This window comes from Symphalangus syndactylus, chromosome 11, assembly GCF_028878055.3.
Source record: "Symphalangus syndactylus isolate Jambi chromosome 11, NHGRI_mSymSyn1-v2.1_pri, whole genome shotgun sequence".
Taxonomy (NCBI): Eukaryota; Metazoa; Chordata; class Mammalia; order Primates; family Hylobatidae; genus Symphalangus; species Symphalangus syndactylus.
This window is the reverse complement of record NC_072433.2, coordinates 49,118,621-49,140,904: the sequence shown is the minus strand read 5'-3', so window position 1 is coordinate 49,140,904 and position 22,284 is coordinate 49,118,621. Positions and strand designations below refer to the sequence as shown.

At 45.2% G+C, this 22,284-nt stretch overlaps 1 protein-coding gene across 4 annotated transcripts; it reads left to right on the top strand.

Moving 5' to 3' along the window:
* Positions 1-377: 377 nt before the first annotated feature.
* LOC129492946 (sperm-associated antigen 11A-like) lies at positions 378-16,553 on the top strand. 4 transcript variants are annotated; one of them, XM_055298481.1, is made up of 4 exons: positions 510-570; positions 1,158-1,310; positions 13,400-13,477; positions 16,519-16,553. In XM_055298481.1, the coding sequence occupies exons 1-4, from the start codon at positions 510-512 to the stop codon at positions 16,551-16,553; spliced, it is 327 nt and encodes a 108-aa protein (XP_055154456.1). The 4 variants fall into 4 exon arrangements, with proteins under 4 accessions (XP_055154454.1, XP_055154455.1, XP_055154456.1 ...); XM_055298479.1 differs by lacking the exons at positions 13,400-13,477; positions 16,519-16,553 and adding an exon at positions 2,474-2,631 and having other exon boundaries at positions 378-570; XM_055298480.1 differs by lacking the exon at positions 16,519-16,553 and having other exon boundaries at positions 471-570; positions 13,400-13,698.
* The last annotated feature ends 5,731 nt before the right edge of the window (positions 16,554-22,284 follow it).

Genomic DNA, 22,284 nt, shown 5'->3' with positions numbered 1-22,284 from the left:
CTCTCTGTATAACTTGCGGAAGGGACAGTTTGCAAAACCAGGTCCTACCTGTTATGTTGTGTGTCTTATGCATGATTTTTTAACACTAAAATAAAAACGCTCAGCAGACGGGATAGAATCAACATGGCAGTGTATGTCCCTGTTCTCAAGAACATCAGGGGGCTTTTGAGAAGCATTCGAGGACATTGGCAACTTTATGATAATTCATGTTTGTTCTGCCCCTCCATGCCTTTCATCTTTCGGTTTCTCTCTGTTCTTGCTTATTGACCAATCCCACCCAAGTCATTCAGGTGTATTATTTACTTCCTGAAATATGTGGCTCAAGTGTTTGTTCCACCAGCAGTGGGATAGGAGCACGTCCACATTGTCCTATGAGAATGAGAAGTCATTCTGGAGCACAGCTCTTCCCACACTCCGGGCCCACACACCCAGCCCCACTCTATCAAAGGAGCCCTGCTGCCTGCCCACCCACCCTGGGTGCTTTCTGGCTTGGAGTCCTCTTGGCAGACATGAGGCAACGATTGCTCCCGTTCGTCGCCAGCCTTCTCCTTGTGGCCTTGCTGTTTCCAGGTAAAATGGAAAAGTGACCTGGGCCTGGGTGCCAGAATCTCTCTGCAATGGTCATCTGGGGTATGGGAGTCCAGGCTGGACAGGAAGAGGTGAAGTCCTTGGAGCACATATTCTTGGTGGAGCTTTGGGTACGAGTCTCTGAACTGGGTTCATAAATGGCACTCTGAATTGGCTGATGGCACTTGCTTCCCAGGGGAGAGGGTCCCGCCCCGACTCCATTTTCTTATCCTTTGAACATTCCCCTTTCCCTTACAGAGAAGAACATTACATTTTAGGGAATCTTAACAACCGCATTAGTGGCACTTGAAATAAATTCTCTGGCTGCGCTGGCTTTGAGGAGGTGCTCAGACTCACTGTTCATGACATACATTTCTTACACGTCATTCACCTTCTCCTTCTCTCTCTACACAGGTGCATACAACACATGTGCACAAATGTGCACACACATGGAACACTAGCACCCCTCCCAACTCCCCCACCCAATCACCCATGCTCACTCACCTGGAAGAGTGTAGGTACCTCATGCTGATGGCTCTGCCAGGCGGAGGCCTCAGAGCATCCTCAGCCATGCGTTTCCACTTGCACAGGATCGTCTCAAGCCAGACATGTGAACCACTCAGCCACTGAGGCTCTCAGAGAACTCGGGGAAGGAGCCCCTGAGCAAGGCACAAACGGGTCTCAGCTGCTACACCACCCAGTGAAACAGGACCTCTTACCACCGCGCACACCACTTTACCAAGGTGAGTCAGGGACCAACACGTGCAACAAGTGCATCCACTGGGGAGATGTAGAGGGAACAAATAGATGGGAAGGTGTCTATGCTGGTCGGGGTGGGTGAGCAGTCATTGTTTGGGGAAGACATGATGTGGGTGCATTGGGCTGCCCTGCCTGTCAGGGAGGCCACGGGGTCTCACAGCTTCCTCTGGGGCTGGATCACTGAGGGCCTCGTGGAATGTGGGAGTATTGAGGGGCCCAAAGGCAAATTATCCGAGGCCATGTCTGTAATTGCTGACTTCCTCCAAGAACAGGAGCCAGAGGAGACACTGTTGGAAACATGGCCTCCTGCCAGGTTGCAGCCCCATGCCCTTAGCTTTGGAGGTTGTTCCCCTTCAAGGAATTTAGTAAATACCTGCTAAGTTCCAGGTGTCCACTGAGGTCTGGGAAATGCTTCCCGAGGATGGGGGCAGAGAATAGACTGTACTGTCAGTCTACTCAGGCAAGGAGGTAGCAGGAAATGTCAAGGGACAGTTGAGCCCACAGCCACCCTTCTGGACTCTTCCAGAAGGGCCAGGCTTCTGTTCAGCCCCCAAATCCCTGGGCAGGACCAGCTTCAAATCCAGAAGGGCCTGGAGGAGCCTATAGTTTTCAAGATGCTTCTTTAATCCCAAGCTCATTGCTGATCCTAAGACAGGGAGAACTAGGTTAGCAGCTCAGTGGGCAACAGCAAGAAAGACAGGAGGGTGTTGGCAAATTGCTGTGACATCCAGCAAATAAAGTCCTGCTGAATTTGATGCCTGCAGCATCCTACCCAACATTCTATCCCTTTCTAATTGGCCCTCAGTTCCAAAGGACTCATTCATCTGGATCTCCCCCAAGGGAAGGGAAAAAGAAAACTCAATTATTGCACAACAAATATAAACAGGTGCAATAGTAGGCATGTGTTATTTAGTCTAACAGTATTCGTATGAGACAGGATTATTCCTTCCTTTGGTTAAAGGATATTTAGCGGGGCAGAGCTATATATCTGGAGTTGATGTTTTAGTTTGGAACTTGAAGCTATTAACTATGGAAAGCTGTTTCATATCCATGGCATCCCCACCCTGTCCCTCACGGCTGAAATGACCACTGTTCGATTGTGGAGATGGTCTGAAGAAGCTAATGTTGGATTCTTTTTTTAATGCAGAACCTGCATCAGATTTAAAAGTTGTCAACTGCAAGAGAAGTGAAGGCTTCTATCAAGAATACTGTAATTATATGGAAACACAGGTAGGCTACTGCTCTAAAAAGAAAGATGCCTGCTGTTTACATTAAAACTGATGTCGCTGATATAGAAACAAAGCTCTGCCACTTACCTGTTCTCCTGGATCATGTTGTCCAATCAGGTGCAGGATTTTTGTGGAAGTGTCTGAGCAGCAGGGAGCAGAGGTATTGCCACTTGTGCCAGATGGTTCAAATATTTTATTGTGGCAAAATAAATGACAAAAATGCTACCTGTGACCTTACAGAAGATGACTTAGCTTGACATGAACAGAATTTTCAAAATCACACAATTTGTGCTAGTAAATGCGGATATAATAAACTTTTATTGGAAAGAATTCAAATAATTTGTTATTTTATTTGAAAACTATTTTTTGAATACCTACTTCTATTCTAGGTACTGTGCGATGGAGTCCATTCTATTCTAAGTACTGTGAAATGTAGTTAAGGTATTAGGTGTTTGGTCAAACGCGTTCTCCATCAGCCCCATCGGCTCCTACATGCAGCCAGTTCAAAGACCTGTTCTCTAGCAGCAGCTGAGAGAGTGTGTAGGCAAATGCCTTCTGGGGAGAGACTGGGAGCTGGGAATTACTGCCTGTTCTCTCTGTGCTAAACCTGGAAGAACACCCACTGGAAGTCCTCTTGTGCCCCTTTAAAACTACCTATTTGTTCTCTGTGGCCTTGGAAGACACAAAATGCAGAGCCCCATTTGGGATCCGATGGTGCTGTGCAGGTCCAGGCTTTTGGTGTCCTGAACAAAGAACTGGATGTGATACTCAAATAGCAAAGCAAGCAGCAAAAGTGTGTGAAGCGCAGTGTTACACTCCTGGAGAGGGGAGAGTGGGCTGACTCCTGCCAAATGAGATCAGCATGGCTTTGGTGTACCTTGGGTCTTTTTATGTGTTTTTTTTCCTTCTCTTCACAAGGCTGCCTGATCTTTAGCCGGTGCCTGCCTTTTGATTGATAGGTGTGTTGCTTAGTTACTTTAGCCTCTGTGGGCTCGTGTGTTGTCTCCATCCCATAATTTTAAGTACATGCATAATAGGTAGTCCATATGCATGAGCTTTAATGAGCTGATTATCATAGGGTGTCCTGTTAAGGATACTTTTTCTCTTTAATGTGCATGCCTATCTCTGAAGAGCTGCCCCTTCCTGGTTTGGTCTGGATCTTGCTGGCCATGGGGTCCTTGCTCTCTTCTTTATCTCACTTTTGGTTTTGGCTGCTTCACTTCTGCCTCTTATCTTGCTTCTTGCTCACCCACCCCTTCACCTTGCTTGTTTCTGCTTTTATTCATTCTACCCTTTATCCAACTTCCAATTTCCTCTGTAATTCTCCTGCCTCACATTCACTTCTAGAGATAAGTGATTTAGGAGCCAGTCCCCCAGGTGGCAGGTATAAAACTATGCTTGATGTATTCTCCTTCGAGGGAGAAGCTGGAGACCTGGATTTTTTGCTGGAGCTAGTTGAGAGGAGCAGGTGCAGTGCCTACCTATACCTCTGTTCAGGCTCCCACGGGTCTACTGTTCACCCTGCCCCTTTGGCTCCCAGATGCAGACCCAGAAGTCAACCCTCAGGCAGCAGATGGGAAAATGGGTAGATAAACCCCTTGCAGGTAGAAACCGGGAGGTGGGCATTTGGCCTGAGCCTAGGGAGAGAGCTGCCAAAAGTGCTTGCAAATCTGTGTCCAACCATCTCTTTGGTGTCTGTGGTTTAGGGAGACCTGCAGATGCCCAGCTCTATCAACCCCGAGCTGGGTGATTTAGGAGCCAAACCCCTGGGTGGGAAGCATAAAGGTCAAGGTACTATATGTGTGGTCCAAACCCTTCACTCCTCAGGGAGAAGCTAGGAGTTGGGACTTCCTTACTGATTAATTGTAAGGTGCTATGCCTGGGATAGGGATTGTGCTGGGAGTGTGTTTCAGCTCTTCCCACCTGTTTTCACATAAATATTTTCTCAGTTGCTTAATGTGTAGTAGTCTTTCAACTAGTCTTTGGCTTTCTCTCAGAAAGAACCTATCTGTGTGTTGTTATTTCTTTGGTATATCCGTGGAAGGAAGGAAAGGCTGCAGCCTCTTATTCCACCATCTTGCAGATATCAGTCTGGCACACCCTTGATTATTATGTAGTTGAGCATTTTTTCATTTGTTTATTGATTATTTTTTCTCCTCGGTAAAATTTAATAGTTTTACTGGGTTACTACTTTATTCTTTTTTTTTTTTTTTTTTGAGACAGAGTTTCACTCTTGTTGCCCAGGCTGGAGTGCAATGGTGCGATTTCGGCTTACCACAATCTCCGCCTCCCAGGTTCAAGCGATTCTCCCGGGTTCAAGCAATTCTCCTGCCTCAGCCTTCCTAAGTAGCTGGGATTACAGGTATGCACCACCACACCCGACTAATTTTGTATGTTTAGTAGACACGGGGTTTCTCCATGTTGATCAGGCTGGTCTTGAACTCTCGACCTCAGGTGATCCATCCGCCTTGGCCTCCCAAAGTGCTGGGATTACAGGCGTGAGCCACCGTGCCCGGCCAGGTTACTACTTTATTCTCATCCATGTACATGTACTCCTTTTATATCTAACCTTACATATTCTTTCCTCCATCAATTATCTTCCCTTTGTCTGGAATGCCTCCTGCTTAAACCCCAGTTATCCTTGAAATATCCTCTCATTATCTTTCAACCATAATTTTCATGCTTTTCCCTTTTGTTCTTTACTTTGCAGATATTTATTTTTATATCAGTTTCTCTTTCTGTAGAGCCCATCTATTTTTTTTACTATTTTTGGATTTTGAAGTTCAGTTATTAGATTTTTAATTATTTTTAAATAGTCATATTTGCTAACAGTCTCTTTCTTTCTCAACGTGTGACTTTCTCATGGGATCTAATTCTCATTTTGCTGACCATAGTTTCTCAAATCTCATTAGGAATAAATACATATTGATTTTTTTAAAACTGCATTTTTCCATTGAAATCACACATATTCCAGTTCAATTAAGTCTCCTCCAGTTTTTAAAAGTGTTGACTTCACTTCTGCTAGTTTTACACTGACGGCTAACATCTACTTGCTCATGCAGACCAGCTGTGGTGGATTGCTTTGGTAGGGTAAGCAAGCGAGTGAGAGGTGGCAAAGAATGAATGTGGGTAGAATCTGCTGTTTGTCTTAAAATTTTCTGTAGGGTATCTCTACTTAAAAGAAGTTTCATGGATGTCTTTAGTAAATAAATAGGGAAGAAATAATGATATTTGCCTAATCTGTCCATAAAATCTTCATCAGTGGTAATTATTTTAGGCTCAAGTTAATTAACAATAAACTACACATCACAAAACTTTGAGCTCGTTATTCTCTTTGCAGCTTTCTTTAATTCCCATAAATTAAAACTTCCTGCAAATATTGTTATGTATTAGATTGCTACAAAAGTAATTGTGGTTTTTGCCATTGAAAATCATGGTCAAAACCGCAAATACTTTTGCAGCAACCTAAATATAAGTATCTGGGTAAGAATCAGGATCCCGGGGCTCAGCATAGGAAAGAAACTAGATACACAGAGCCCTTTACAGAATGCCACCTTTCCAGGCTTTTTTTCTGAACAAAGATGTTCCTTAATCAACTTATATATGGGCACACTCACATGGGGCTGATACCCACGGATAATGAAGGTGTATGAAACTAGTCCTCACATACAAAACCAGAAGCACTGGTAACTTAAATAACCTCTTTGTAAAGCAATCTTAATATGTATGCAAGACATAAAATACTTGTTCTCATTGTTTCAGTTATTCTGCTCAGAAATTATCCTAGAAAATAAAAAAATACTTTGAGAAACCAAAAAACTGTAAAAAGTTCAAAATGGAGCACTATATTAGCAAACTATAATACATCCACTCAGAGATATTACATATTCCTTAGGTATAATAAAAATAACACAGTGAAAAACCATTAAAATGCATAACATTTTCAAAATAATTGTCTATCCTAAAAATTATACCAATGTTCACATATTTGATATAAAATTAACAGTGAAAAGTATGCTTAAAAACAATAAAGTTTCTAATGTTAAAATTGTTGGTGATTTTTAGATATTTGTACCTTTAAAAATACCATCAAGTTATTGCATTACTCTTAAATGTTAAATACACATTTGTAAGAACAAAATTAATGTGCCTAAAAATAAATATATATATATGTATATACAAAGATATCACTTAATTATAATCAAAGACATTCTGTTGTAGACTTAAGTTGCACTCAGAAACTCACAGAGTTAACATAAGAAAGCACTTCCTAGGCAGTAAGATGATAAGACTCTTTGTTTGTATAGTGGTGAATAAAAAATAAATAAAAATTGGGCCGGGCGCGGTGGCTCACGCTTGTAATCCTAGCACTTTGGGAGGCCGAGGCGGGCGGATCACGAGGTCAGGAGATCGAGACCACGGTGAAACCCCGTCTCTACTAAAAATACAAAAAATTAGCCGGGCGTGGTGGCGGGCGCCTGTAGTCCCAGCTACTCGGAGAGGCTGAGGCAGGAGAATGGCGTGAACCCGGGAGGCGGAGCTTGCAGTGAGCCGAGATCGCGCCACTGCACTCCAGCCTGGGTGACAGAGCGAGACTCCGTCTCAAAAAAAAAAAAAATAAAAAATAAATAAATAAATAAATAAACAAATAAAAATTTTATAAAAAGATGGTATGACATTAAAGCATGTTACCCAGGGAGATTTTGAAGCCTACGTTGGATTCATAAAAAACAAGTAGAAACTGATTTTTTTCCCTCTCATTCTTTGGTATTATAATATTTGCAGTGCTGGGTTGGGGACAAGGGGAGGGAGAGCATTAGCACAAATACCTAATGCATGCGGGGCTTAGAACATAGATGATGGGTTGATGGGTGCAGCAAACCACCATGGCACATGCATATCTACGTAACAAACCTGCACGTTCTGCATATGTATCCCAGAACTTAAGGTAAAATAAAATAAAAATAAATAAAAATTACAGACATTAAAAAATAAATGTGCCATCCTGCTTGGAGACAACTGAGTAAGTATAATGGGTTCTCCAGGTCAGTCCTGAGTCAGCAATTCCATTAGTTATGCATTCTTTGTTCTCACAGCAGCTTTTTAGTACAGGCCCCTGAGCCCTGATGAGGTTTTATGGCCACCAGTCGTACCGCGGTGGGAAGAGGTCCTTAGACGGCAGCTTGACGGAGGCTGTCTCAGAACCCACTGCAGCACACCTAACTGCCTTGTATTCCACTCTGCACGTCCACCTTCCGCGCAGTGTCCTTCCCTCCCCTGCACCCCAGCAGCTTTCCCCGGGATTAGATCCTTCTGACTCATCCATTGCTCAGAGGGTCCCTGTTATCAGGAAGCCCGTCTTCTCTTCAATGCCTGAGGTCTGCAGGGCAAGAGACAGGTGGGCAGGCTCAGTCAATTCTACCCCGTTGCACCTCGTGTGACATAAGTAATGGGCGCTTCTAATCTTTTCTTCCTGTCCCTACATGTGGTGGTCACCACAACCCTGCAGGCTTGAGCTGCTCTCACCTGGCTTATTCTTACCTCTTTGGGTCATGGGAAATGACCTTCTGCACCCAGGGAATCTCCCTTAGTTGATAAGACCAAAATGGAAATAAATAATAAGACCAAAGTGGAAAGTTAGTATGCCTTCATAAAGAGAGATTAAATTCACGAACACAAACCCTGCCTCTTTCTTGAAAGACCAAAATAAATAAATAAATAAAATCTCTGGAGCAAGAGGAGTAACATTAGCATTGCCCATGAGGACAAAAAAGTGGGGAGAACCCCCAGCTGACTTTTTCATCATCCCAAAAGGAGACACCAGTAAGCAGCCACTGGATTTGCCAGCTGTGCACATTTCACATATATGGAATCATACAATATGTGGTATTTTGTGCCTGGCTTATTTTACTTAATCTGAGATTTTCAAGGTTCCTCCATGTTGGAGAATGTGGCAGTACTTCTTTTCCTTTCGTGACCAAATAATATTGCATTGTATGGATGAGCCACACTTTGCTTATACATTCATCAACTGATGTACATTTGCATTGCTTCCACCGTTGACTGTTGTGGCTAATTCTGCTATGAACACTACACTCATGTACAGGTTGCTGTTTGAACACCTATTTTCACCGCTTGTATGTATACACCTAGGAGTTGAATTGCTAGGCCATATTGGTAACTCATATTGTTTAACTTTCTGAGGAACTGCCAGACTTTTCCACAGCAGCTGCACCACTGTACATTGCCACCAGCGACCTGTGAAGGTTACAATTTCTCCACATCCTCACCAACACTTGCTGTTTTCAGAAATTTTGTTTTGTTTTCTTCCATTTTGAGATGGAGTCTTGCTCTGGTGCCCAGGCTGGAGTGCAGTGGCACGATTTCGGCTCACTGCAACTACTGCCTCCCGGGTTCAAGGGATTCTCCTGCCTCAGCCTCCTGAGTAGCTGGAATTACAAGCTCCCACCAGCATGCCTGGCTAATTGCCCGGCTAATTTTTGTATTTTTAGTAGAGATGGGGTTTCACCATATAGGCCAGGCTGGTCTCAAACTCCTGACCTTGTGATGTGCCCCCCTTGGCCTCCCAAAGTGCTGGGATTACAGGTGTGAGCCACTGCTTCTGAAGTTTTATTTTTTTATGACCACCCTAGCAGATGTGAAGTGATATCTCATTGTGGTTTTGATTTGCGTTTTTCTAATGACTAATGACAGTGAGCATCGTTCGTGTGCTTGCTGGCCATTTGAATTTCTTCTTTGGAAAATCCGTTTAAGTCCTTTGTCCATTTTTAAATGTGTTTTTTTTTCTCTTTGTTGTTGAATTGTATCAATATTTTTTAAAACACAGAAACATTTTTTCTACTATCAAATGTTTGCAAACCCAAAGGTATCTTTCCTCTCTTCTCCTTACACTCTTCTTTTCCATTCATGAGTATGATGCACATCAGAATAGTTATCTTGTGTGTTGGGACAAATTGAACTCTATTTCATTTCAAATCTGCAATTAGATGAACCTATGAACCTGTGACCAGATATTAACACAATTAACCAATAAGCTTGATTTCCTAGTTTGATTTCTTTGAAATGATATGTCTTATCCTTCAGAATTATCCACGAAATAGTTTCTTGGGGATTGTTTTCTGGGTCTGTGATTTGGAAATGGATTCAAGTCTGGAGGAGAAGGTACATGATAAAATTTGATACTATTAATTTATTTATCCCCAAATGAATTTATTTTCCAACAATAGTTTATTGTTTCCAATCTATACAGAAATTTTCTTAACTATAATTTCACAATGATTTGATTAGTGACTGTACTGCTGGAAAAAATATGCCATCCACCTTTACCTTGGATCCTTTCCAAATAAGGTGTAGTGTAAGTAGAAAGAATGAATGTAAAGCATAAAATATGCATTTTATTGTTTTATCTAAAGTCATCTTAGTGACTTTTTAAAAATGACTCAAATGTTTGAATATCCAAACTCAGTGTTTTTATCAAACAATTATTCATGTATCATACAGCCACTTTGTCCATGCACAGGATACATTCAGAATTATCATTATTCCTTGGGACCCTTGAAGTTAGGGTATCATCTTGGTTTGGAAGGCAATTTCCCTAAGGGGCAAATGAAACTGCTTTTCTTTTTTTTTTTTTTTTTTTTTTAATGAGGCATTTCAGAGATGTCTTCAGAACAAATGCTCCACAGAGAAAAAATTTCACATTTTAATCGTTTTTTTAAAGTACTGAGTTGGACCCTCACAAATATTCATAACTATTTTACAGTTACTTAGTACATGGCTAACATTTAAGGTAACTTTTTTTTTTTTTTTTGGCAGAGGATCAAAAGCAGCTTGGAGTGCCCAATTTCCAAGTCCTAACTTCAAAGGTGCTTTTGCAAGGTACAGAAAAGTCTGTGAGTCAGAGAGTCTCTGCCAGGGCACATTGTCCTGCTTAATCTCTCCAAAGGTGGAAAGTTCAAAACGAACACCCAGCCCCTGCCTCTTTGAGATGCTCGCACTGTTCACCCATGCAGAAAGTCCAAGGCCACTGATTGATGTCTCTTTTTCAAAGTCCATGTCTAGGTAGACTCATGGTGACATATGGTTGTTGTAGACAGGTTAAATAAGGCAGAAGACAGCTTGCAGAAAATGTGATGAAGCTGCTCTGAAGAATAACAAAGCTCTGCAAGATATAACAAGTAACATAGGCAAGTCCAGAATAATATCCAGAGTCCGTAATTACTTACATAAAAATGGGGTATGGATTCATCTCTGCTTCCATACACATGGGGCACCTCTGGAAGGATTTATAAGAAGCTAACAGCAATTGTTATGAAGCCCAGGGGGATAGGAGAGAAGACATCCTTCTCACTTGCCCCTTTTGCTTAAGAGAATCTTAAGAGAAATAAATCTAAGAAGTGATCCCGGGACTAAAATCAAATAGGGGCAAAATGTGCAGCTTTATCAACTGTGTGTTTTAATAAAACACATTATATAAACCCACACACAAAAATATCGTGCTCTTGCAGACTCTGTTTTCCCAACCCCCGGCATCCCAGAGCCCACAAACATCCCTCCAGCCCAGGATGACACAGCCCTGCGGTTGCTGGGGGCTCTCTGCATCCCTCACTAGACTGTCACCTCCAACAGCGGATAACTTCATCAAATGAGAGAAGAGCCTGTCCTCTTCCCCCAAAGTAGACAACATCCTGGCTCTTCACAAATAGATCCATTTTGCCAAATTTTTGGAATAATGTGGTATGCTGTCTCTGTTTTTTTTTTTCCTTTCAGCATAGCGTTTGTGAGGTTCATCCACGTTGTTGTACACATCTTCTTGTTTTTCTCTTCTTGTTGTGGTGTGGAAATACATTATGTGTTTTATTGTCGTCATAATACACTATTTGGTTGCATTCTCTTGGCTGCGAGGAACTGTGCTGCAGTGAATGTTCCTGCACGTGTCTCCTAATGCACATGGGCCTATGTTTCTATTGGTAGATGGGAGTCATGTTGCTGGGAAATAAGCTATTTATCTGTTCAACTGTGGTGGACACGACAGCTTTCTGAAGGCAGAAAATATATCTTTACACAACCATGTCTCTAGCACCTAGCACAGCGCGTGGCACTAAGTAGCGACACCTCAACGTTGGTTCACTTTCCTCTTCGGTATCCGTGTATGGAATTATTGGTTCATCCCTGCTTCTCTGAATATCAGGAAGCCAGTCTATTTTTAGGCAGAAAGGGAAGAGTTGTCAGTAACCTTCTGCCACAGCCTTACTCAGTAGAGCAGATAAATATGCTCTTGCTGATCAGTATTCCCAAAAACCTATAAATGTCCCATTTTGTGCCTTCTCCGCTCCATTTCATTCCGTCATTCATCATATTTGCTCTCCTTCACGGGAGGGCAGGGAGGTTCAACGGACCTTAAAACATGAAGGTCTTTTTTCTGTTTGCTGTTCTCTTTTGTTTGGTCCAAACAAACTCAGGTACATGTCTCCTGGTTAGCCCTGGGGAAGGTCGTGCAGGAATTCCATTTATGTGTGTGTCTGTACGGACAGTGTGTAGGTGTGTCTGTATGTTGTTAGTGGGTGCAGGTGGGCCACCGTGGGGCTCAGCCTTGGGCAATTTTGATCTCCCCTGTGAAGCTTTTTAAAAGCTAAATAAGTGTTATAAAGGTCTTGACACAAGACAGAGGGGTATACTTGCTCTGATACAAGTGGCAAGCACTCACTGCAGTCTGAGAAAAGTTTTCAGAAGAAAGTTATAGTCATACGAATGTCAGAGCTGGAAGGGAATCAGAGATTGTCTATAGCAGCCCCATACTCTACAAAAAGAAAACCAAAGTCCAGGAAAGTGTTAATTTAACACTGTGCAATGAATCTTTATGGTCATAGTAGGTCTTCAAACTTATAATATTCCCCCTGCTTGCACATATAACACATTTTACAGATGGGCAAGCTGAAGTGTAACCAGTTAAATGAGTTGTCTAAGGAGACATGATGAGATATTGGAAGAAGTAAGACCAGAATCCAGGTCTCCATGCTTCCAGGCTGGGGGCTCTTCTGTCTTGACTAAAGGTGGACCCCCCACCTTCTTCACTTTGCTGTCCCCTCCAAGCTGTGACAGGGCTGAGATGATACAGAATCAGAGATTAGACCCCGTTTTGGAGGTTGGATGTTGTGCAAGAGTGTTTTCATAATCATGCAAGACCCACACTGTGTTGTTGTTGTTGTTGCTGCTGTTGTTGTTGTTGTTTAAAGTCATTGTACGTGGCATTTCCAGATCTGACATAAGTAAGATCTTTCTTTCAACCATCTCTTGCCCAATGTCCTGTTGTTATAAAAAATTTAGGTGGTCATTCGTGACTTACAAGCCCACAGGTCCTGGTGAGGAGAGAGGTTTTATTTTCTCCTTTTCATTGTAGGACATAAAACTATAAATTGGGCCATAAGCTGAGAATGGGTTAATACTTCTAATTTCCTTAGAGATCAAGACCTGTCCCATTCTGGACCACTTCTGTTTTCCAAAACTCCCTTTGCTTCCTTCTAGTGCACATCTCTCACCAGGAGGCTCGAGGACCCTGATTTAAGATCTGCATGGGCTTTTTAGGGCCTAGATGGGCCAGGTGGGCCCCCATAAAACACACCCTATCATCCTCCTGGTAATATCTCAGATATAAATTATCATTCCTGTTTTAAAGCTAAGAAGTCAAAGTTTGGTGAAACTGGGACTTGTCCAAAAGTACTTAGCATTGTCAGAATAAACAACCCTTGGCTGTGGGCTAGGGTCATCTTCTATTCTCTGCACTATATGAGTTAAATGTCAGCTCTCTTCTGTTGTATCCATAGGGGATGTTCCACCGGGAATTAGAAATACCATCTGCCGTATGCAGCAGGGGACCTGCAGACGTTTTTTCTGCCATTCTGGTGAGAAAAAGCATGACATTGGCTCTGATCCCTGGAATAGGTGTTGCGTATCAAATACAGATGAAGAAGGAAAAGAGAAACCAGAGAAGGATGGCAGATCTGGGATCTAAAATATAAGCTCCTGGAAGGCAGAGATCTTGAAGTATCCCAAGGGATTTAAAGGAATGTGTGGCTTGTAGTAGGTGTTCAATAAATATTTGTTGAATGAATTTAGCACCAAAGGTGAAGAGCTCATAAAAGCCTTTTTTTAACTTCCTTACTTCTCCATGTACTGCCTTTTCAAAGGGATCTCAGAAGTTTGTGATATTCCACTTTCCTTTCCTAGTCAAGGGAATGTCTCCTAAGTATCTGGAGATGGGAACAGACTAGAAACCAAGCCCCAAACTGATTTTCAGAGGGACATAAATGCAGCCAATCTGCTGCTCTGTTTTCCACCTGACGACTTCTTTCTTACCACACCCAGCACTAGCCTTCTCCTGCTTATTCAGCCAGATGGTAATGCACCTTATCCCTTTTCCCTTTATGCCTCCTCAAGCAATAACACCAACAGGTCACATTTCAGTAGGACAGTATAGTTTTCAAGCATTTACTCTTACGCTATTTCAATTGATTAATACAACAAGCTGATAATGTGTATAATAAGGCGCAAGCGAGTCCATTTTAGGAATGAAAGAAAAATGAAAATCATCAGGTGAAGCACATTTCCCCCAGGCTAGCAATTCATAAATGGCATTCTCGGTATGCCTATCAGCCAGCACTCATTCTTCTATGATCCTTCTAAAAAACATATTTATGTGCAATTGGAGCAAGGCAGGGCTCCTGTTCATGGAGATTCCTGAATGCTTAGCTGTCTTTTGCTTTTCTCTGGATCCTGCTTGAATTTGTTGAATACTAATTCCAAGAAGAGTGAATGCTAATTACAGGTAATAAATGTAAAAAATAATAAAAACAAACGTGCTGAGAGATAGAGACCCCACGCCAAGCTTTTTTCCAACTGACAGGTGGCTTGGGAAGATGCTCCGTGTCCCTGTTTCTGTCGCTGCCTGAGACCAGTGTGCTCCTGAATGAGCTGAGCTGCTTTAAAGAGCTCCCCAGAATGTACACTTTGGGGCTCCAGTCTCAATTCCCAGCTCAAGTTGCAATGAATATTTGGCATCACGCCTTTGGCCTCTCGCAGCCTCTTCTAAACTCACTCTTGTTTTTCACTTTTCTAAATACAATCAGACAGACCACTGGAAGTGCACAGAGTAAGTCTCTCTTAGGCACAGGCACCTCTGCAGGGCTCTCTGTCATGCCTCTAGAGGGGAGGGCCATTGTTCCATCCCTGAAGGGAATGGCTTCCTGAAGGGCATTGGCCCCTATTAGCCTTGGCTCCGAGTGAAACGCAGCAAACGTCCATGCCTCAGAACCGGCAGACACATTCTCAGCCAGGAGTGCCACCAACCCACACCAGGAGATCTGTGTACCAGAAACACAAAATAACATGAAGGGCCACTGGGGGGCTGGAGCCTGGTTCCATAAGGATGGGACTTCTGGGCAGGTGCCGTTAGACAGCAGCCCCTTCTTTTGGCCTCATGTTCCTCAGAAATGAAATGAAGGAGCTGGGCTTGATCTCAGACCCCATCAGAGCACAGCAGCCTGGGGGTGTGGAAGCAGAGCCTCACCCAAGGACCAAGGGGTCTCCAGCAGGTGAGGTGAGGAGGATGGGAACCCCGTCCCTCCCTGCCAGGGTGGTGCAGGTGAGAACCCCCAGGGAGCCCTTCGCAGAGCCCAGGGCCGGCCAGGAGGGCGCTCGCATGGGCCCTAGGCTCTGTTATTCAATATTTTTAAGGCGGACCCTGGGCCTGGGCTGATCTAAATTGTGGAAAATGTTATCTCCCTCTTATGTAAAATTGCTCCAAAGGAAGTGTTTGTCCACCTGTAAGGCATGGTAAAAAAAAAAAAAAAACTGGTACCTGTGGCATTTCCCAGCACAAAACAGGCTGCCTGGGAGTGTTTGCTGAGGCTTCCGGGAAGCAAACATGGAAGGGAAGGGGAGAGGAGGGGAGGGGAGGGGAGGGGAGGGGAGGGGAGGCGGTGCAGGCTCCTGGAGTCCTCAGTGGCGAGCTCCGGACTCGTTCTGTTCCCTTTTTAATTTTTCTTTACTTTTTTTGTTCTTCTTTATTTTCAATGTAAAGTGTCTCTGTGAGGCCTGAGAATGAATCTGACTGGATCAGCCCAGAGACAAAATGAGCCCCCAAAACTGGGACTTACATTCTTGTTCCGCCCCTCTGGGATGTTGGGCAGATCTCCATAGCATCCCTGTCCCCGTCTTTAAAGTGACAGGATTGAACTCAGTCCTAAAATGTCCTGGCGTGGTTCTAAGACAGAATCCCCAAAACGCTCTTTTTCAAAGCCTGAAAGGCCTGGGCCAGGCAGGCATCCCGGCAATACAAACACTTAATACGCAGGGGGGCGCTGCCCCCCAGTGCCTGCAGATGGGATTTTTTTTTTTTTTTTGAGACGCAGTCTCGCTCTGTCTCCCAGGCTGGAGTGCAGGGGCGCAATCTCGGCTCACAGCAAGCTCCGCCTCCCGGGTTCACGCCATTCTCCCGCCTCAGCCTCTCCGAGTAGCTGGGACTACAGGCGCCCGCTACCACGCCCGGCTAATTTTTTGTATTTTTAGTAGAGACGGGGTTTCACCGTGGTCTCGATCTCCTGACCTCGTGATCCGCCCGCCTCGGCCTCCCACAGTGCTGGGATTACAAGCGTGAGCCACCGCGCTCGGCCAGATGGGATTTTTTTGACCACTTGTTCGGAAGCTGGGCACTGGGCTAAGGACAGGAGCAGCTGAGGTCACTGCAGGGGAGAGCCAGGGGCCCAGGTTACCAACGCTTCTGGCCTGAATGTCATGGCACTGATTACAGTGCCTCATTCGTCTCTGCCCTGTACAGGGTACCTACCACTCACGCCAGGGGTGTGGAAATGAATTAAGTTCAGACTGAATCCGCCAAGGTTATTTATTGAGGCATTGTGGTGCATCTGCTCTTATTTGGGAACAGGGACAGACCAGCAGCACAGACAACGCTGTGGATAAGGAGAGTAGAGCCTTCCTCTTCCTGCCTCCTGTCTTCTGGAGTTGTGACGGCAGGGCTGCCCAGGCGGATCGGCCTCAGAGCTGTGGGGAAAAGAAAGAGAGATCAGCCTGTTACTGTGTCTATATAGAAGGAAGTAGACATAAGAGACTCCATTTAGTTCTGTATTTGAGATGCTGTTAATCTGTGACCCTTCCCCCAACCTTGTCCTTGCAAGAGACATGTGCTGTGGTGACTTAAGGTTAAAAGGATTTTGGGCGGTGCAGAATGTGCTTTGTTAAACAAGTGCCTAAAGGCTGCTTACGGTTAAAGGTCATCACCATTCTCTTAAATCTAGAGAAAAGAAAAACATTTGTCTTCTGCCCGTCCCTGGGCGATGGAACATCTCAAAGCACAGCACCGGTGATGGTAAAGATAATTGTGAAAACCGCCTTTAGGAATAAGGTGGGGCTTGCTGGAGCAATACTGCTAAAAGGTTTATGGAGATGTTCGCATACACATCTCAAAGCACAGCACCGGTGATGGTAAAGATAATTATGAATAAATACTAAGGGAACTCAGAGGCCGGTGCCGGTGTGGGTCCTCTGTAAGCACAGCACCGGTCCCCTGGGCCCCGCTTTTCCTTCTCTACACTTTGTCTCTGTGTCTTATTCCTTTTCTCAAGTCTTTCGGCCCACCTAACGAGTAGTACCCACAGGTGTGGAGGGGCGGGCCTCCCCTTCAAGAGGCCAGAAGGCAGCTCTCTGCAGCAGAAGAGCAGCAGCCTCACCCACGGTCTGTGGCTCTGACTAAGCCTGGGCTGCCTCTCGGCTGTGCTCCGTGGACTGGCTCCCCCGGGATCCATGTGGGAGACCGGAGTATGATCCTCAGTGCGAGGACAAATAAAAGTAGTGATTGTGTCCACCCCATCCTGCCCTCAGTCCAGATCTGTTTTCAACTTGAGGATTCACCTGCCTTGTCCTTCCTAAGACACCTTCAGCCTGTGGTCAGGGGAAGCTGGGAAGAGGTGCTGGGAGACCCAGGACATTGCAAGTTGCTTCTCTGGCTGGCACTCAGAGGTGCGTGAACCCTCTGCCAACCCCAGGAGGGGCAGGAGGGTGCCTGGTGGTGGGCTGGAGCTCCAACCAGCCGGCAGGGGCAGAAGGACTAGGCCTGGTCCAATGGGGGCCCAGGATGTTTTTCTTGGCAAATCCTCATACTTGCCACGTAGCTCTTTCTTCTGAGATAAGTATGATCATCTCCACTGTATCTCTAAGGAATCAGCTTCCTGAGATGACACAGTAACCAGGAATGACAGAGCTGTTCCCTCCTTGTACTCAAATCGGCTCGAATTTCAATCCCACTCTGAAGCTTTCCTGGCCCTCTCCCCGCATTCCTGCCTGGCATTATCAATTGCTCTACATCTCTGCCCCTCAGACACTTTGGCGCATCCTATCATAGGGTCTTGTCACTCTGTTGCCATCATTTATTTACATATTTATAGTCCTCCCACTAGACTTTGAGCTCCTCAAGGACAGGGCCTGGTACTCATAAATACTCATATTTACATCTTTAGTAACCAGTGAAGAATAATAAATATGAACTAGAGGGAGGAATAAGTGAATTAACCTAAGCCTCAAACACTGGTCTTCTTCAGTGCACCACTACTGTCCTTTTTAATCCAAGCTCTGGGGCAGATTTCAGCAGAGGATGCCGGGAAATCCCACCGTGACCGCGGCCACATCCTAGTCACAGCCTGAAGCCCGCATCCCTGTCATCTCTCATGATTCCCTGGTTTCACCGCCTTTTTCCTCTCCTCATTCCAGCCACTCCCCCTCCCATTGGGGTACTTGCCTCTAAAATCCGATCAGAAGGTGGGGCGAAGCCTTTATTAGCTCTCCTTTATTATAGGGCCTCATAACAGAACTTGTAACCCCTTCATTTTCAGGGGCTTAACACTTACCCCACGGGAGGTGGCAGAGCTAACAGGGAGGTTCGACGTGTGGGGGCTGGAGAAGTGAAGAGCCCCCTGGCTCCTGAGTCTCCACACTGAGCATCTGCCTCTGACAGCATGACATGTGCACCCTCTGTCCCTCCCTCATGGAATCATAGACAGAAAAGGGACCCAGGATGTCATTAAATAAAGCCATGCGCCAATGAGCCTAATGGCATCCTGGAAAAAGCTCTGAACTAGGAATGAAAATGCCTGCGTCCTTGTCCTATGTCTGCCGTCCTTGACCTCACTGAGCTTTGGCCCTTCCTTGGTAATTTGAACACACGTTGTGTGCTCTTTGATTCTGAAAACAAAGGATGCATGAAATTCCCTGTGAATCATACAGTATTGGGACTGTACAGGTGATTCATTTCATTATCTAATATTTGAATCTTCTTGATTCAAATAAGACACAGCAAATGTGATTTCAGATTGTTGTCAACCTGGAAAGAGTACATATTGTATTTTAATGTCATACAGGTGGAGTAATTTAGTGACTAAACTACACACATGCAGATACATGTACACATTTACACATAGTGTCTCACTATGCAATTATAGCCAGAATGGATTTTTTGTTTGTTTGTTTTCTGAGACTGAGTCTCACTCTGTCACCCAGGCTGGAGTGCAATGGTGCGATCTCAGCTCACTGCAACCTCCGCCTCCCAGTTTCAAGTGGTACTCCTGCCTCAGCCTTCTCAAGTAGCTGGAATTAACAGTTGTGCACCACTGCACTTGGCTAATTTTTCTATTTTTAGTAGAGACAGGGTTTTGCCATGTTGGCCAGCTGGTCTCAAACTCCTGACCTCAGGTGATCCACCCTCCTTGGCCTCCCAAAGTGCTGGGATTACAGGCGTCACCCACCACGCCCAGCCCAGAATGGATTTTTAAACCACCCATGCGTGAGCCAATCTCCCACATAAGCTCAATGTCTAAACCTTTTAGAGTTGGTCTGGGCTCTTCAGATCAAGGCAGTCAGGCCTGTCCCGCCACCTCTTGGGATCCTTGAATGCGAATAATCATCACAGAAAGGTGAGGCTCTTGTCCTGCCACCCATCTCCGAAGGTGATTTATTACCTCCAAATCCCACCCCCATGACAATGCTGTGCTGGGGAAGATGAGCAGGTCCATGCCACTGAAACTCCTCCAAGCCCCTTTCCTTCCTCACATGAGGCAGAGAGGGGCAGCCTATCTCTCCCAGGCTGATTATCGACCACCTGAAAATGGCTGTCTGCTAAGATACTGCAACAATAAAAGGATAAGATGGATTTTTAACAAAACAAAGAAGGAAACCTTTCAAAATACTACTCTTGCAGGGCCATAGGCTATGTGCTTTAACAATAACACTGCAATAACTCAGAATACTAAAATTCCTCTCTTGGAATTGCCTTCCACATCCCCCGCTATGCACACAAATAATTTAATCTGCTTGGAATGAACCTAGTCTACCATTTCTCAGCCAAGGACACCTGGACATTAAGAAATTCACCCAAAATTATAAAAGAAATTCACCCAAGGTCCTCGGCTTCCTCCCTCACTCTGGGGAGAAGCAAGGGTCTGCCACACTCAGAAGACCATAAATGGCATCTCTAAAATCCTGATGGTCCTCTGGATGGTGGGATGCCAGAGGTTCAAGCTGTTTCCAGGATTCCTCCCTATGGGATGCCACGTGTGTGTTAGATCACCTACAGGTGACTCCACTGGAAGCTTGGTCACAGGTCTCACCTGCAGGTAAACATGTGCCTGTCCTGCCTAAATCTGAGGATGCACACAAAGGAGTAGCCCACCCCATAAACAGGCCAGCAAGGTCTTGGTGGTCACTGTGGTTACCCAGAGGAAGGCCCCTGGGAGGGGACACAAGCACCGGTAGAGACAAGGCCCAGGCAGATGCAGAGCTCAGATCAGATCTGTCCAGAATACAGGTATAGAAGAACTCCACTGCTAAACTCCCAGGGGCCCAAGCACCTCCTGCAGGTAGACCTAGCAACACCACCTCTCCCAGCTCCTTGGAGCTTACTGAATGCTTTCCCCACTCCAGCTTCTATGACGAGCACTGCCCATGCGTTGATCCCAGGTCATCTACGGAGTGGCATGAATTTGTCTACACTGCAGATGAGATACTTAAGACTCAAAAATGTGAAGTCACTTACCCAGAGCCACACAGCTGGGAGTCAGCAGACTTTTACTATGTCTATTCTGAGGTTCAAGAGGCATGTCTGCACGGAGCAAGTCAATGGTGGACCCAGATGGGCCCCCAACCTGGGGCACTTTCCCTTATGCCACATGGTTCCTATGCCATCAAATATAGGAAACATGCTGTTCACCCACAATGTCACTTCTAGCTCTCCCTCTCTTAATAAATATTGCTTGTGACAACTACCCTGGTCATAGCAAGGTTAACAGAAGACCATGCGTTAAGAATTGCTTTTCATATTTTGCACTTGATCTGCAATGAAGTGGTTATTATTACTTGGACATGAAGAAGTGGAAACTCACCCAAGTTAAGAAACTTGCCCAAAAGCACACAGCTGGTAAAGTGGAAGAAAGGGGCAGAGTCTCCTGTTCTCGCTGTGGTGGGAATGTGTGAAAGGAGTTTGGGGTTTCTGCCAAAGGCATGTATTCCTGGATTTGGGCAAGGTGGAAAATGACTTGTGGGCTTTGCTCCATGCTGCTCTGGGAAGCCGTCTCAAGGTATTTCAGAACTCACCTCAAGATTAAGAGACAAGGGACCGCTGCCCTGTCTCAGGAGAACGGAAGCAGACAGGAGCCTGGCAAGATGGTCCTGGAAGGAGGGAGATTTGTGTCTGTCTGAGCAGTGGGTATTGGGAGAAGCTGGTGGATGATTTTACATTCAAAAGTCTCCATCCCTTTGATCCATGTTAGCATAGCAGGCTTCTCCTCTTGCCATTTGAATTTCCAAGGAGAAGTTTGAATCCATTGTTCATATTTCCTACTCTAAAAAATAAACGGAACTAGAGGCACAGTTCTATACCTCTAGACACTGGCTTAAGCCTGCTGTCAGGCCTTGAATTGCCAGCTTCTCATATCCCGGGACTCCAATGCAGGGCTGCAGGGAGAGAGAAGGGTCAGGCTCAGGCATGAGACCCATCAGTACAACAGGCTCCCCTAGTCCCCAAATGAGTCTGCATGGTGCAGAAAAGCAACAGAGAAGCATAAACTCAATGTAGCCGAGTGAACTGGCTTCCTTCCTATGGTGGGATCCTGGGTACAGCATGGAAGCTGAAAATGACAAGTGGGAAAGACTCGATGAGCAAGCACAGGGAGGCCAGCAGAGAGCAAAGCCAGGTCCCAGGCCCTGGGCATGGATTCAGCAACTGGTTTTTGTCTAAAAGCAAGACGGAGACATCACAACCAAAGCCAGGTGGCCCGTAAAGGGGCGATGAGCACCAGACAGGAAGGAGCTCAGGAGCCTCCCTGACGCTGAGCCTGGTGCTCCCAGGCCTCCCTAGGTACAAGGCTGACTGTCCTGAAGCCTAGTCTGACCCCCGCATTGACTGCCTAAACCCCATCACAAGCTGCTCACTGTCCTCCTGGCTAGCCCCACACTTCCCAATAAGGTCCCCAAGATCCCTTGTAAAGAAGCCCCTGCTAAACTCCCCAGCCAGAACTGCTACTTTTTTCATCTCCAACCAGCCCAAAGTATTTTTTCTTGTTGTTGTTTTTTGAAACAGGGTCTCACTCTGTTGCCCAGGCTGGAGTGCAGTGGCACTATTACCGCTTATTACAGCCTCCACATCCTG

Bases quoted from the DNA above. Each gene is read 5' to 3' on its own strand.
- LOC129492946 (XM_055298479.1), top strand. From the start codon at position 378: ATGAGAAGTCATTCTGGAGCACAGCTCTTCCCACACTCCGGGCCCACA. The intron at 571-1,157 runs GTAAAATGGAAA...CCACTTGCACAG, and splicing joins TGTGGCCTTGCTGTTTCCAG to GATCGTCTCAAGCCAGACAT. The intron at 1,311-2,473 runs GTGAGTCAGGGA...TTTTTAATGCAG, and splicing joins GCGCACACCACTTTACCAAG to AACCTGCATCAGATTTAAAA.